The 16,925-nt window shown below is 36.9% G+C and overlaps 2 protein-coding genes across 2 annotated transcripts; one reads left to right on the top strand and one right to left on the bottom strand.

Annotated features, from left to right (window-relative positions):
• Positions 1-38: 38 nt before the first annotated feature.
• pho (phoenix) lies at positions 39-10,725 on the bottom strand. Its single transcript, XM_026921500.3, has 5 exons — positions 10,385-10,725; positions 8,687-9,047; positions 7,229-7,329; positions 6,415-6,472; positions 39-5,748 (listed from the first exon to the last, which is right to left on the bottom strand). Exons 1-5 carry the CDS (start codon positions 10,459-10,461, stop codon positions 2,875-2,877), a joined length of 3,471 nt encoding a protein of 1,156 aa, XP_026777301.3. The 5' UTR covers positions 10,462-10,725; the 3' UTR covers positions 39-2,874.
• Positions 10,726-11,582: 857 nt separating this feature from the next.
• c27h11orf54 (chromosome 27 C11orf54 homolog) lies at positions 11,583-16,830 on the top strand. The gene is made up of 8 exons (XM_026921567.3): positions 11,583-11,728; positions 11,954-12,052; positions 13,540-13,613; positions 13,709-13,810; positions 13,921-14,097; positions 15,342-15,491; positions 15,632-15,748; positions 16,410-16,830. The coding sequence occupies exons 1-8, from the start codon at positions 11,665-11,667 to the stop codon at positions 16,581-16,583; spliced, it is 957 nt and encodes a 318-aa protein (XP_026777368.3). The 5' UTR covers positions 11,583-11,664; the 3' UTR covers positions 16,584-16,830.
• Positions 16,831-16,925: the final 95 nt, after the last annotated feature.

Genomic DNA, 16,925 nt, shown 5'->3' on the forward strand with positions numbered 1-16,925 from the left:
ATGAAAGCAATAGATGAAATTACTAAGTACTGAACTGATTTTTCTTTCTTTCTTTTTTTTTTTTGGTTTAAACTTAACTTACTTTATTCATGCCCATGAGAAAATGCCCAACAGCAGAGGCAGCATTCCAGTTATTCCAGTTAACACACCTTTTTAAAAAAAATTTTGTCCAGTTCCACCTGGGGAAGCTCCCTTACCACCATTTCAAGAGCTGTTCCAGTAATAGCATGCGTGAACTTTGCTAGACAACTACTTGGAGGTGTCAAGTGACTATAGATTTCAGCAGCAGAATTCACCCTGGAGGCACTGCAATCTGAGACAATTTGATTTCCAAAACAACACATAATCAGACATATACATATAAAAAGAAACTCAGAAATACTGAAAGAAAAAAAAATGCATACACCATTTACTTGAGTTCAAGCATAGGTTACAACAGTCAATAAATAAAGAACAGTTGAATGTTAAAAAGAGAAAAAGCTACAAAGTGGTGTCACTTATCACATACTTTTTTTAGACACATATCCACTTTTACAGACGTCTTCCTAGTGCTCAGGAAGACAACACCTAGTTTCTTTAGGCAACCAGCAACCTTGTACATCCCCAGCACTACAATGACTCGCCCAAGGTTCTGTTCTCAGTCCCCTTTAGCTTGTCATTTACACACTCCGTTTGGGCAAAAGTGTATACTGTCAGTTAAATTTTTTTTTAACAGATAATAAATCCATTTTTACCACACTACTGTTGAATGCTCAGTTCTGATTGGTCGGTAGTTTCGGCTGCAAGGTTTATATTAAAGTGTTCATTCCAATACATTATAATTTCTATAGTATTAACTTTCTCAGCGATTTGCATGGCACACGGCCCTCATAAACAGATTTTTAAAAACATGCAATTGTAGATATGGTGAAGCTTTTTGTCAGGAGACATTTACCATTTTTGGAAGGAGTCTTCAGTGTCAGCACTTTCTAACATAAACAAGGTTGTAATGTTAAATTTTGCATCTTTAGGATGGAGGGGTTTCTGTTTTTTCAGTAACATGAGAAGCTGCAATTTTTTTTGTCTTATTAACATCAAGAGTGAAAGAAAGGTATGGAAGCTTGTTTCCAAAACATGAGAAAATGTTATGCAGATTCATATCACAATCGTGACTTTTAATCCCACAACCTAAGACATTCTCCAGGAGTGGTCCATTCCCACTGAAAAGAATACTTCACTTAGGGTATATTGCTTCGCAACACATTGCTAGGTTTTTGTTGTGGTTTGATTATTGGAAACGGTAGCACAAAGTCACAATTGTGAAATATTAACTCACAGGTGTGAGAGGTAAAGTCACAATTGTGTGAAAATAACTTACAATTACGAGATAAAAAAAGTCGCAAATTGAGTGATATTAACTCACAATTGCGAGACTGCAAGATAGCTTTGCATAACAAGAAAAGAAAGGCTGGTGAGGAAATGGCTGTTTATAGCTGCTATAACGTAAGTGAAAACGGGAACTTACTTCTTTCTCTCCCAAATATCACTTCATTAATCTTGTGTCCTACATACATCTTTCTAGTTCTAGGTTAAGGTTTGCAGTAACTGTCTAAAATATGATTTAGTATTGCCTAATTATGACATGAAATTAAGATAAACACTGAAATGCTTATTTGCCAGCCTTATATTTTCCAATATTTTTCCAGTCACGTGAACCTATCATTAGCAAACATGCCTGCAGTTCCACAGTACAGAAGTGTCTTCTATACTGTAAACTTTATTTTGAATGTGACTAACCTGATTACCAAATCAGTCATTTGAAATTGAAGTTAAACATTTTGGCAAAAAAAGTAACATTACAGTTTCTGCATGAACAGTGATCAATTGTTGAACTTCACCAGTTTGTAGTGGTGTTCAGAAATAACTAGCAATGAAGAAAAAAAAAAATCATCTGTACATGCATGTACGTATATACACGTAATGTACCAGATGAGGGAGACACTTCCCCACTTCAAGATAATATTTAAGCAGAAATATTTAACATTAGCAATGTATAATGGAGACAGATTTAAAAGGTTTCCAGCAGTTAATTAATAATAACATAAAAAATGATTAATTCATAAAAAGCTGGGACTTATCTTAAGTTACTTATGGTTAATTTTCTTAGCTAAAGCAGTTTTTAGTTGAAAAAGTTCTATATAAATAAAGAATTTATAAAAGATTTAAAATAATTAATATTTAAATGGATACAAAAAAAAATTTAATTAAAAAATAGATGTGGCTGTACACTACCAGTCAAATGTTTTTGAACACCTACAGCTTCTTGCATTACATTCAATACTCAATTCTGAGTTTTTGCCGACATGAGAAAGTCTGAAGGCTTTATGCTTTGCAGTTTTTCAGTAACATGACAAGCTGCATTTTTTTGTCTTACTAACTTCAACTTATTAACAAAGAGGGAAAAAAGAGATCCTGGGGAGGGAACTGTTTATAGGTGTTACAATTTAAGCGATACCAGGAACTAACTGGCTTCATGGAGTTTCACCACATTAAGTGTAACTATAAATGGATAAAAAGTATGTGTAAATTCATTGACAAAAATACCCAAAATTTGGATTACAAAGTATGAATTTTTGGGACTTTGAGGTACATTTGAGGTAAATGGTTCTGTTAAAACGTGAAAGCCCCGCTCCATAGTTAGGGATAAAAACAACTTACATTTTGTAAACATAAGAAAAAAAACAGCTGATATTTTGAAATAAACAAACAACAACAGGCAAATATATGCAAAAATGGCATTCATCATAGATGGTCTCTCTTTCTCTTCTTTTTCAGCTTTGCACTGTGGGTCTGTAAACATTGATTTGACTCACCAGAGACAGTCACTTGATCAGCTCAAAGTGTGGCCTCTAGATCATTATTTGAGTCTCTTACTTGCTTCTTTTTCTTCTTTTTCTTAATATGTACTAATAATTCACCCCCTGAGGATGAAATACTGTCCTCTTTAGTATGGCATGTGACTAAAACATCTCTTGTTTCTTCTGCAGCACTTAGTTCAGGTACTACATCTAAACTCTCATTCTCACCTCTATCAACTGTGTCCTTTCTATTCTTTTTCTTCTTCTTCTTTTTCTTCTTCTCAGTTACTGCTTCTGAAGGTTCTGATGGAGAACCACTCTCCTGACACACGTCATGTTCAACAATCTCAGGATACACTTCTATGTCTGTTTCTACCCATCTTTTCTTCTTCTTCTTCTTCCCTTTAGGCTGTATGGTATCTTCTGATTGCAGTACTTCTTGGCTACTTTCAGAATTGTCACCTTTGGTCCTCTCACGTTTCTTTTTCTCACTGGTGTCATTTGTCAATTGCATTTCCAAATATGGTGCAGGATTTTCTTCGCCACATTTCTGTCCACTACTTGAAGCTTCTTTCACCACTGTTGTCTGTTCAGTATTGTGCGAATATTCCAAGCCATGAGAAAACGACCACGAGCCATCATTTTCCAACTCTTTCCTTTTCTTCTTCTTCTTTTTCTTCTTCACTGGTTCTGATCCACCAAGACCTTCCTCCTCATCAATCCCTCCAGTCTCACTTCTGGTGCTTGGAGTATTGGATGTAGTCATCTCACAGAGTCCAAGTCTGAGTGACACAGATGCATTTTTAGATGCCTCCTCTTCTTGATGCGTTTCAGTTCTGTCCTTCTTCTTCTTCTGCTTTTTTACCTTTCTCACCAGAACCACCTCAACTGCTTGCTGCTCAGAATCTTGAACAGTATCTGGAGTCCCCGCTTGTTGTGTGGTCTCTACCAACAATGCCTCATCGTCCACATTTTCTTCCCTGACCACCTCTCGCTGCTTTCTTTTTTTCTTCTTCCTTGGAGTTACAGAGTCATCTGTCTTCAAATCTATGCTATTCATTGTTTGGATTTCTATGCCTGCTGGTATTTCAAGAATTTTGTCCAATGGTTCTCCAAGATTCTTACTGGCCGTAGCCATCTCTCCAACATCATCTATAAACTTCTGCTTCTTTTTCTTGACAGTTTTGGTACCATGGCTCGAATGAGACTCTTCACTACACTGGGGAGTAACCATTTCCTCAGGACTTTTCTTCGCCTCCTTTTTCTTTTTCCTTCGTGGTTCAAGACCATCAGATTGAATAAGATCTTTATTAACTTGTCTACTACTGTCCAGCTGGCTAACCTCATGACTCATGCTAGGACTAGAAAGATCAGTTCTGGTTAGTTGCTCAGTTTCCTCAGCTATGGACACCAAAGAAGCAGAACCTTGACACGAGATCTGGACAGTCTCCTCTACACCAATCCATTGACCTTCCTGAGGCACTGGTTGACCATGTTTGTCTTTTTTTCTCTTTTTCTTTGGTTTACTTCCACCAACTGAAGCACAAACCACTGAAGTGTCCTGAACTGATAGACTTGAGCCTGCAGAAACACTGATTTCTGGCAAGGTGTCAAGTGGTTCCTCCAACAACCCCTCATTGTCCTTTTTTCTTTTTTTCCCCTTGACAATGTGGACTTCATTCTGACCCGGATCAGCTTGTATCTGTGCCAGATTATCAGAGATCTCAGGGGCTTCAGTATTTTTACCTTTCTTCCTTTTCAGAAATTTCAGCCCACCATAATTAAACAATGGGGTCTCTGTCTTCACTTCCTGTCTGACCATGAGGATTTCCTTACTATGACTTGAGCAATCATTTCCTATGGATCCTGATGTGTAATCCTCTAATGGCAGTGATGGATATGCATTCTCCACACTATCATCCAATGTCTTTTTGTCCTTTACCTTTCTTTCTTGGGATATATCTCCAGCTGTTGCTGAAATTATTTCAGTCGGTTGAGTCCTTTGAGATTTGGAATATTTAACATCGTCGCCCTCCGCATCTGCTAAGATTAATGAACTTTTTCTCTTTTTCTTCTTTATTATTGAATCTACATCATCATGTAGCACCACGTGGCTTTCTAAGACTTCTTTATCGTTTTCAACACTAGTCTCTTTTAAAGGACTTGCCTGATTATTTGGTTCTTGAAAAAGATCCTGTGAGCTGATGAAACCTCCACTTACACTACTCAAGTCTTCATTTTCCACTGGTTCATGATGTACGCCTTCACGGATATCCTCGTCTTGTTCTTGGTGTTCACGGAATGAGTTGTTCTCCAAGCAGAGGGCATCTTTCCCTCTGTCTCTATCCGTAGGGTTGTCCTCCAAAATCTGGGTTTCATCTTCATCCTGCTCTGCCAAACTTGGCCACTGAGTCTCCTCAACTGCCATTTCATCAATTGGTTCCATCAAGTTCTCACAAGCTTGATTGATTTTCTGGGCTTGATGCCAATCAACGAATTGTGATTGTGAACATGTCACTAGAACTTGCGGCTGGTTCTCAGTGTGTTCCTCCTGATGATCCATGAAGAGACTTCGAACAAAAGGAGATTTGTCAGGGGAAAGATGAGAAGGGGAAGAGCATGGAGAGAGAGAAGACCTAGCAGGAGATTTCCTGCTTTTCTCACCCTTTTTCCTGGGCTGAGACACTTCTATATTAAATGAGCTGCTCTCATTATGTATATCTGTGTCGTCTTGAGGCTCCATCAGGTCTTCAGCAACTTCCGTGGGTTGATGGCATTTCTCCTGCTCTTCTTGACACTTGTTGCTTTTCTCAGTGCACTTTCTTGGAGCCTGTTTTGTTTTCCATTTCAGGGATGGTAGCCATGTTCGTCGGTTTCTTTTATGTGTGTGCAAAATAAAGCAATCTGTACTCTGAAACAAAATCAGATATCTATCGTTTGCTAGCTTCAGAGAAGACTAAGGATCAAATAGAAAAGAATGAAATCACAATGAAATATCGGAATCACAAGCATGAAATATCGGAAAAGTCGAATGCTAAAATAACGTCGCAGAATTCCAAATTTTGACTTCAAAATAGCGTTCAAATGGATTTCTGTTACTTGGGGTACCTGCCAACCCTGAAGTCATAGATAAAATGCAGTAAACAGTTAAAAAATTGATATTAGTATATTTTCAGTATAATACTTCTGTGTACTGTCCCTCAAAGAAACTGTGAAATGGTTCTACACGGCGGACATTTTCACTGTTAATCTGCTGCTGCTCAAACAAAGGGTGTTCCAATTACCATTCAATTTATTTGTGAAGCATTAGATTTGACAAATTTTTTGGACTTTTCAAAATTAAAATTTTATTTCACCTTAACAAACTAATGAGCAATTGGGGGGAAATGGGGCGGGCCCTGCAGGGGTGTCAGTTAATATTGCAACTGTCAGTCATTCCAAATTCATATGTCGATGGGTTCATTTGCCGTTATATTGGTTTCAGGGTTTGTTTTTTCAATTCAGATTTTTGTTGCATGGCAAAATATTTTAAAATGTGTAAACATCACAACTGTGAAAATATAACTGCAAAATATACCACTTTTCTAATGTCCTCATCATCTTCTTCATTCTCCTCCACATTGTTTTCCTCCCATCTGTAAATTAAATAAAAAAAAAATGCTTAATAAAGGACAGACAATTCAAATATAGATTAATGCTGTGTGTTAATATGCTCACTCACATCTTGACTGAAATGAAAAGAGCAAGAGTTTTATGCTTTCTATGCTAATAATATATCTACCACAGCGCTACTGCATTCTCAATTCCGTTTTTTAGGAACGTGTTGATTAATTTTCTATAACAGCAGCTCTGACAGATGTTTCAGCTGTAATTCCAATGACAGGTTTATATTAATGCACTCGTTCTAATACGTTATAACAACAAAGTAGATGTTTATTTAAATGTTTATTTATTCACTCATTTATGGATGGAGTCTCGGGTGTCAGAGCTCAGTCAGTTTTCCGCCATGGGAAAGTCTTCAGGCCAGAGGAGTTCCCAGTTTCTCAGCAATGTGACAAGATGAATATTTTTGAATTATTAACTTCAAGAAAGGTTGGTGAGAGAACTCACCAACAATGTTCCATAATGTTAACCTTAACTATAAACGGTAAATAGGTATACCATGTCATTTACTAGTATGTTTAGTATATTGTAATCATTGTTATAGGAAAATAATCAACTTCAGAGTGTTAACATTAAGTGCAATTTGCGCTGGGCTGCTCCACTCCACTCCATCATGGATTGTTTTTCTATAACAGCACGCCCAATTTTCAAACTATACCACTGAACAGAAATAAATATAAAAACTACACACTGTATTTATGTTTTGTATCATACAATGTTAAACTCACTCAGAAGGCAATATAGATGGACTCAGTTCTCTTCTTCTTTTTTCTCCATGTCCTTTGCTGAGCTTTGATATACATTTGAAGAACCCACCAATCTCTGAATTCTGATAGATGGAGATAAAAAAAAAAAAAAAAAAGACGACTTTCATCAAATATAGCTGGACATTTTTGATTGTATTGGATAATATATTGGATTATTTTAAATGTAAAAAACAGATCACTTCATCACTTGTTTCCAGACATCTCAATTTTCTGAGAATGTGAGAGAAACAAATGTTGGAAAAATGCACTAAAGGGCGTACATTTAAAATCGTGCCATTCCTTTAACATTCAGCTGATATCAGAGATAAATAAAGGTCTAAAGACTGCCACTATTTATACAACAAGTTAAATGATATTAATACTGTAACATGGTTCTGGGGTGGGGGAGGGGGTGTAAGGTGGTTACACTCTGCTAAAGTAAGATACAGCAGAAAAATGACTTCCTATCTGCTTCATACAGTGCCGTCCAAAATTATTGGCACCCTCCATGAAAATGCGTCTAGCATCCAGTAAGTGATATTTTGAGCTCAAACAATCAGGGACTGGATTATTTTATTTAAATGTGATTTTTTTTTTAAGTAGGGCAAGTGCAGAATAACCTTGCAATGGGAACAACAATGACATGCCTAGTTGTTTACAGTGCAGATCTATATGGTGTTGTGAAGCTATATTTGAATTATTAACACATTACTTTAAATAAAATTCTCTTTTCTTGTAATGTTTCTTTTAATGTTTTTTTCCGTTGTTTTGAACTTGCTAGGGATAACATTTGCCTTGTATTACCTTTGGAAATACAAATCGAATCTCAAAAAATAAAGATTTTATGTGCATTAGGCCAAAGTTGAAGTGTCTAGGATTCCCAGGGCAAAGCAGACACTTTCAGAGTTGCCGAACAAATAAAAATGTTTTGATCAGCAATGTTCTACTCAAATAGTCAGTCCTCAACAGTGATGTTTATTGCGTAATAATCCTTAATGCATAGCTAGTTACGTTAACTTTCTGGCAAACATTAGCTAGCTTACAGCTAAAAATGTGCCGCTTAAAAGGAATTTAGCTCTTTCAGCTCTTTTTTTTTTCTTTCACCTTCGGCCTAATTTACATAAATTATGTAGGGTTCAGATTTGAATTTTTTTTAATCTTTGAGGTCTTTGTATTTAGGGTTCTGATTTCTTTAAACTAAAACCTCCTAAGCCTCCTAAACTAACCTCCTAAACTAAACCTGTAATTTCGAATGGGTTTTGAAAGACAAATCTTATATACATTGTCACAAAAAGTCAAAAACTTGACTACTCAATATACAAAATTCATATTTCAAACACTTCTGTCATCTTCCAAGCTCCCTACTTCTTCAGCAAGCTGCTTAATTATCTTTAAAACTACTTCCATATTCATAGATTTTTGCTGTTTGCACATCCTTACCACTATAATTTGGTTTTTGCGGGCAGAAAGCTGTCCAGACCTAGACTTCTTCAGGAAAGGTAACACCATCCTCTTTGGAGTTGCTCTCTGACACCTTGGGCGAGACCGACAGCTAATCCTGCCATGTGGCTTTACCAGTAATTTCCATCTATGATGCAAGTTAGCATAATTAGTTTCACTGTCAGAGTCGCTCCTCGTCCTCGTGTCTTCATGCTGTGCGTTTTGGTCGCCGTCTCTTTCACGCTCATCCTCCGACTCTTGACTGAAGGGACACGCTGGTATATAAGATGGACGGTGTCTTTTAACAGTCCTCGAAGCTGAAGTCACAGACTGGGTCAAAAACAAGCTGTCACCAGAGTCACTGTGGGAAAAAAAGAGATGCGAAAGAATGGGATGAATGCAGTGACATTTCAAAGTATCTATTGCCATCGGTGGACAAATCAGTCACCGCTAGATCTGATCTCCATTTAGGCTGATAGTTTGCATCCCGTTGTGCTGACACATCTGTAAAACGAGGTCGTGACATATGTCACGAGGTCATCCTTTTTTCCCCAAAATGCCTTTGGAGGAGAAACTAAAAGTCCATAGACTGAGCACACACTGGCCAATCAAAGGACACAATAAACAAAAGGACCTAATACAACTGTAAGTTTAGCATTGTTGGTTTTTTTTTTGTTTGTTTTTTTTTTAACCAAAAGGGTTACATGTTATACACACACACACACACATATATATATATATATATATATATATATATATATATATATATACATATATATATATATATATATATATATATATATATATATACACATATATATATATATATATATATATATATATATATATATATACATATATATATATATATATATATATATATATATATATATGTTTGGTATTCAGAGGACAAACCCAGTAGAGCATTACTTACCTGAAATTTAAAAAAAAAAATCATGAATGCAGCTGCTTTTAAACATGTCTTTTAAGCAATAGTTATAATAGTCTTACATCAATCTTATCATGCCATCGAGAGCATGAGATAAAACTCATTGCTCATACCTGATAGTTACACTGTCATGCTATTGTTAGATATTAGATTTAAGCCATAGTAATATCACAACAGTCCATCAGGGCTTGGTTGTGTGTGTGTGTGGTCAGTGATTTTTTAGGGATGGATGACACCAAGTGATTGATTGTCTTTTCAATCCAGCACCAAGACTAATATTCTGATCAGCCCCTTGGTGTGAATGCGTGTGCCCGATGCCCTGCTATGCACCGGCATCTCATTCAGAATGTATTCCCGCCTCAGGACCAGTGTTCCTGGGATAGGCTCCGGATCCACCCCAATCAATCCCTGACCAGGAAGTGCTTACTGAAAATGAAAATGTGAATACTTACAAACTATATGTAAAATAAATAACTGTTTTGAATACATGTTCACTGTCACACACGCTTATGCCCAAATGTGTGTAGCACTTCCTATCCTGCACATCAACATTACGTATCATTCTTCAGATTTATTAAATAATATCGAAATTCGTATATATTAGTATCGATTCTTCAATCGAAAGAATCGATTCTTCAGTATCGACTCGCCCATTCTCCTGAGTGTCAGCAATGAGCAGTACAGGAATTACAAGGCAGATGTAGGGATAGTTTTTACTTCTCATATTCTTCTCAAACTGAATGATTTACCTGTCAGACGCAGGTGTTTCAAACATAGTTTCTCTCTGAGAGTCGTTCTGTACCAAAACCTCGGAAATATTCTCCATAACGCTCTATTTACTGCCTCACTCTTAGACACATGCTAACTGCTAACTCAGTGACACACACGCTCCCAGATACTCTCCATCAGGATTCATTCTGTTGTGAGAGCAATTCAGCTGACTTAGAGCGCCTTTCAAGCTCCTTTCACTACTTAGAAACATCTATCCCGCTGACTGTAGCTTCCTAAACACACACACACGTGGGTTGAACATGGCTGTGCGGAAGGAAAACAGGAAGCCGAACGCGCGCGAGGGCGGGGCGATTCCAGGAAGCGCTGCGTTCTGACGGACCAATCACAGAGCTCTAAGAGTTGATGACAACAGCAATCGTAAAGTAGGGTGCATTCAAGAGCGCAAGGACAAGAAGGTTCAGAAGATTTATTCATTCGTACATCTTCAGGATGCTCTATCATGGCCAGAATGTATTATAATAGTAATAATAATAATAATAATAATAATAATAATAATGCTTTTGTTGTAAAAATAAACACTATAATAATAACGTTATTATTTAATGATAATTATTATTTAATTCTCATAAAAACTTTTAAACTTGCACTGAAACTATTAATAATTATTATTATTATTGCAATATTTGCAAGTTTCTCTCACTATTAAAAAATAACTATCATCATCTTCATCATCGACAACAATGACAACAACAACAACAACAACAACAATAATAATAATAATAATACTGCCTTTTTTAATTCCTGCAGGGTTTTTTTCACAATTAAACAAGGCAGCACATTACGTGCTTTTTAATCACTATGACATGTTAATAGCAATACATCGATACGTTTAAAACTTATTTATTTGTGTCTGACATTTTCCTCTAAAAATGCCTAAAAGTGTTGCCCTGTCCCTATGTACATTAGTTAACATCTATACTAGGTTGCATCTTCTTGACTAACCCAGCATTTTGCAAAAAAAAAAAAAAAAAAAAAAAAAAAAAAACTAGCTAAAATAATTAATTTTACTTTGATTAAATGGCAGTGCTAATGTGATTAGACCAGTGCTAATGTGAAGGCAACCGAATTTTAAATAAATTATTTGCCGTTTAATGAATAAGCCCATGTACCAAGTACAGATCATGGGAAAACCAACTGTGATAGATGTGTTCAGTGAACGCGGCACTAATCCAGCCCCTCGCTCAGCAGTGCTGTGTATCATGTGATCAGTGTGTCTGTGTGTTTTCTCCACTGCAGGATGGCAAGCGCTAAAACAGAAAAGTTTCAGTTACATGTCCCTAATCTCGAGGAACTGTGTCAGGGTGAGAGATTTTGTGTGCATTTACACCAATACAGAAATGTTTTGGTACAGATAATACAGATGTTTAAGCTGCTTGTACACATTTGCTTTGCTGCAGAGATCAAAGTTCATCATGACATTTCTGTTTGTCTTATCAACGTGCTGAGATTCTGATGTTAAGATATTATAAACAATGATTTACTGATGATGATATTAATGAGTGATTATCTTTACTGGTTTGCAACAGTGCTGGAAAAGGGACTGAAGAAAAACTTTGAAGATGTAAAAGTGTGTGTGAGTGAGTGTCCAGATCTCACACAGGAACCCTTCAAGTTTCCTGTAAAAGGTATGAAGTCAATGTGTTAGACAACCAAATGAGCAAGTCAAGTCAAGTTCTAGGTCCTTTCCTAAAAAGTGGCTGATTTTTTAGCATAAAATTTGCAAATATGCAAAAATATTGACTCGCTTTTATAAAATTAATAATTTAATTTAAATCTAAAATTTGCACAAGAAGGTTGTTTCTTTAAAGTGCTCTCACCGGTCAAAATCACAATATCAGTGAAAAGAAAGAAAAAACAGTGGCAGAATTTAATTCTCATCTTCACGTGATCTTTAGGAAATTCGGATGATGCAATTTCCTGTTGAACATGTGACTTGTGGAATACTGAGAGTAAGGCAGGGACATATCCTGGATGAGACACCAGTCCATCACAGGACAAAATGCAAAATACACATGCACACCTAGGGACAATCTAGCAAAGCCAAATGCACCTACTGGCATGTTTTTGGGAGGTAGGAGGAAACCGGAGAACCCGGAGGAAACCAATGTGGACACAATGAGATCATGCAGAGTAACTCTGTGTAGACAGTAACCCGAGCTCAGGATTGAACCAGCAACGCTACCCACTGCACAATCGTATACATTTGAGTCATGAATATCAACACTCCCTATATATATATATATATATATATATATATATATATATATATATATATATATAATGCTATTTCACATAATTTGCAAAAATAATAATGGAAAAATTTAATCGGTGGGGAAAAATCTAATTCGCTAGGAACAGTTGTCTAGGCATTTTGTCTGTCTAAGCATTTTTTATCAAATTGGCTAACAACAGTTTTATTCTGTGTCATTGTTTTGTAGCATGCTGCTGTTTCATGAAACAAAAACAAACCTGGCGTAACATAAAAATTAACAACCGGCTAATTAACTAGCTAGCTCTACCTAGATATGTATTTCAATTGTTGCTTTGTTGATGTTGCTAGTTATTAGGGCAGATGTAGTCCAATTTTAATGACAGACAGAGAGGAATGAAAAGGATGCAATAAAATGAACACTCGTTCCTGATTCATATGCAACCGGTGTAGCATACAAGACCGGCTGGCGGGAAAGCATCATATGCCTATGGTTAAGGAGCACTCAAGTAACGAAAGAAATGCTATTATTGCACATGCATTACACAACACACTTGCATTTTCATTTGAGGGGGTCTGAAATTGCAAAATGTTCTATGGAGGAAAAACAGTGGTGTGGATGAGTGTGTGTGTGTGTGTGTGTGTGTGTGTGTGTGTGTGTGACAAACTGGAATTTTGTATTCCTGCCTTGTACCCATTTTCAGGAGAGACCCACTTTCCAGGAAAGACTCTTGATCTCCTACAACAAACATTCACAGACAATAAATGAGTCAGTGAATAATTTCTGGTCCTTTTGAGAGCCTGGTCATTTTAGTGGAAAAATTTCATTTAGAATATTCACAAGATTGTTAAGATTTCCATAAATGCTTTTCTTTTCCTGTTTTTTTGCTTCTCCTTCAATAGGACTATGTGGTAACCCTCGCATTACTGATGTTGGCGGTGTCCCCTACTTGATCCCACTGGTTCAACTGGACAAGGTCAGGAGACCTAAATTCTGAATAATGATCTGTTTGCATTTCATGACATAACCTGAGGTTAGTAAATAAGCACAAATTATTTTATATTATCCAAGGCATATAACATGAACACTATAGCCAAGGAGTTGGAGCTGCCAGGGGCATTTATTTTTGGAGCTGGTGCTGTATCTTCAAAGACCGTTGGAATGAATGCAGAGGTAATGACAGTTTACGTAACCAATACTGCTATGTAGAGTAATGCAGGGTAGAATATCCAACATTGTGTGCTGTGAATATAGCACTTACTCTTTACTGTTATGTTTCAAAGCTGATGCCTCTGGTGTTGACGGAGCATGAAGGCAAACCTGCTGTCAATGCCAGCTACTTCTCCTCTGTCAACCCAGTGGATGGGAAATGCCTGCAGGAGAAATACAGTGACAGGTTCTGCGACTGCGACTTTGGGCTTCTAGCAAACCTGTACGCATGCGAGGGGCAGCCTGGGAAGGTGAGAATCAGAATCGGACACTTTTTATTCAGTAAATATACAGAGTACTGGCACAAAATTATGAATCACAGATGAAGACACATGAATACACCTAGATGACACAGTGGTGAAACAGGTACTGTGGCCGTCTCACAGCTTCAGGGTCAAGTTTTACATGTTCCCCTTGCGTCTGTGTGGGTTTCCTTTGGGTTTTCTGGTTTCCTCCCACCGACCAAAAACAAGCTGGTAGGACAATTGGTTATGCTAAATTGCACCTAGGTGTGAAAGAGTGTGTACATGTGTATATGCATGGTGCCCTGTCCTTTCCAGGGTGTGTTCCAACCTCGTACCCAGTTTTCCCGGGATAGGCTCCAGATCCATCACCACTCTGATCAGGATAAAACGGTGACTGAAGATAAACAAACCAACCACCCAAACAATCAAACAGCCAAAACAACCATCCAAGCAAACAAACAGCCCAAACAAACAACCAAACAAACATCCAAAACAAACAAACAACCAGCCAAACAAAGAGCCCAAACAAAACAACCAAACTAACCAAGCAAACAAATAGTGAAACCAAACAAAAAAAAAACAAATAAACAAACAAAAAAAACCCAAACAAACAGATTTCAGATGAGCAAATAATGTCTTGGACACATGTTTTATTAATTGCTCCAATAACCCAAGGCTAAACACTTTATAGAAGCAACTTGGTGGTACTAAGTCTCAGCCAGACAACATATTTCAGAACCAATACGTATTGTACATGGGCACCAAATGGAGTTTGGACTGTAGTCGGTAAGCTACCATTGACTTGTGAGGGGTGGGGGCAGTGCTGGGGGTATCCTGATCAACAAAACAATTCTCAGAAATTAACTCTAAAGTGTCATAGTGTGACTGGATGAGTATTAAAATTAAAGGCATTTGGCTTGTTACTTTGAGCATATTGCACATCATAAGGAAACTCCAGAAGCAGATGGCATAGCCAGATGTTAAAGAAAAACAAATGCAATTCTAGACAGCATTCCTGTTATGTAATATAGCTAATGAGCAAACATTTGTATGTGAGCAAGGATGAAAAACTGCATGTGGTTGATGTGTAAGTTTGAAAATATTACCTAGAGTTTTAATTAAAAAGGTTTAATTGATATGCTAACCACACAGAAATCTATACTGACCTTTGATTGCTGAATGAATGAATAACTATGGCTAAGTGACAGACCTGAATAAGTAACTGATGGTGAAAAGATGCTTGCTTGCAGGTCATGGAGGTCAGAGCCAGCAGGAGGACAGGTGAGGACAGTCTTGTAAGCTGTATGAGGAAGACTATGGAGGAACACTATGGTGATAAAAGCATTGCACTTGGAGGGACTTTTGTTATCCAGAAAGGGAAGGCCAAGATCCACATCATGGTAAAAAAAAATAATAATAATAAAAAATAAAGCTTCTTAAATTTGGGTATCTCTTTCTAAACTGTCATTTAGCTTTAAATTAAACAAAACAATACTTGAAGAGAAACTGGTAGTTACATGGCCTTTCTTTTTAATTGTAGCCACGAGAGTTTTCTTCATGTCCCCTGAATACTAATGAAGATGTAAACAACTGGCTAAAGCATTTTGAAGTCAGTGCTCCTCTCATCTGCCAGTCTGTCATGGTGTCCAAAGATCCAGTGAGTATCTGTTAACATTTCATACCACAGCACTGTCGAGTGCTGGATTCTGATTGGTCAGAAGGTGTTTTCTTTAATAGCAGATCTGACAGTAGTTCAGGATGTAAAATAAATCACAGATTGACATTATCGTTTCTATAGTAGCAATTTACAAAGGGACTTGTATGGTGGACAATCCACATAAACAGATTTAACTACGTGTATAATTGTTGATGTGGTGAAGTTTTCTGTAATGAGATGTTTATTTAGCATTTTTGGAAGGAGTCTCCTGTGTCAGTGCTTTCTAACAGTCAGAGCTAAAGCTGTTCCTTTAAGTCTTCACGATGGAGTTATTAGAGGGAATATGAGGGAATGACTGTTTGTAGTCATTTGAAATGTAAGCGATAGCATGACTAACATGTTTCCCAGATGTTCCACATTATTAAACATAACTATATAAGGATACAAACTATGACTTGTCATTTTTTAATTAATAATAAAAATGTTAGCGATGGCAAATTGCTGTGGTATAAAAGGAATAAAATATTATTATCTGGAAATAATTAACTTCGGGTTGGTAACAGTAACTTCGCTTTTTCGGGCCAACTCACACTGCTGCATCATTGATTATTTTCCTGTAACACCACTTTTCCTTGCTTATTGTCCATTTGTATCTAAACAGGGTTTGGATCTAAGAGTGGAACATACCCATGGCTTCAGTCATCATGGTGAAGGAGGTCACTACTACATAGACACCACACCAAGCACAGTGGAATATCTGGGATACTTTCTACCTGCAGAGTTTGTTTATCGCATTGACCGGCCAGTGGAGACCCACAATGTTGGCAGAGACTAAATTTACTGTGAAATAATATTCTTATATTCTTATATAAGAACTGACACAAACAAATTCACACAAAATAAAAACTTATTCAGTTATTCAGTAATAAACATAAAATTCACTCAATTTCAATTTTTTCATTCATTCACTCATTGTGTATTGTTTAAATAGCACTGGTTGATGATAAATACAGTATACACACACACACACTCTGTATGCCAGCAAACATTTGAGAGACATGGAATAAAGCTGTTGTTAGTCATTCTTGGCTAATGTTTTCCCACATTCCTTGGTTCATTGGTGAAAATTTACCATCAGTAACTAAAATCAGTGTGTGATTCGAGATACGCACCTTTT

The sequence above is a fragment of the Pangasianodon hypophthalmus genome, chromosome 27 (genome assembly GCF_027358585.1).
Source record: "Pangasianodon hypophthalmus isolate fPanHyp1 chromosome 27, fPanHyp1.pri, whole genome shotgun sequence".
Taxonomy (NCBI): Eukaryota; Metazoa; Chordata; class Actinopteri; order Siluriformes; family Pangasiidae; genus Pangasianodon; species Pangasianodon hypophthalmus.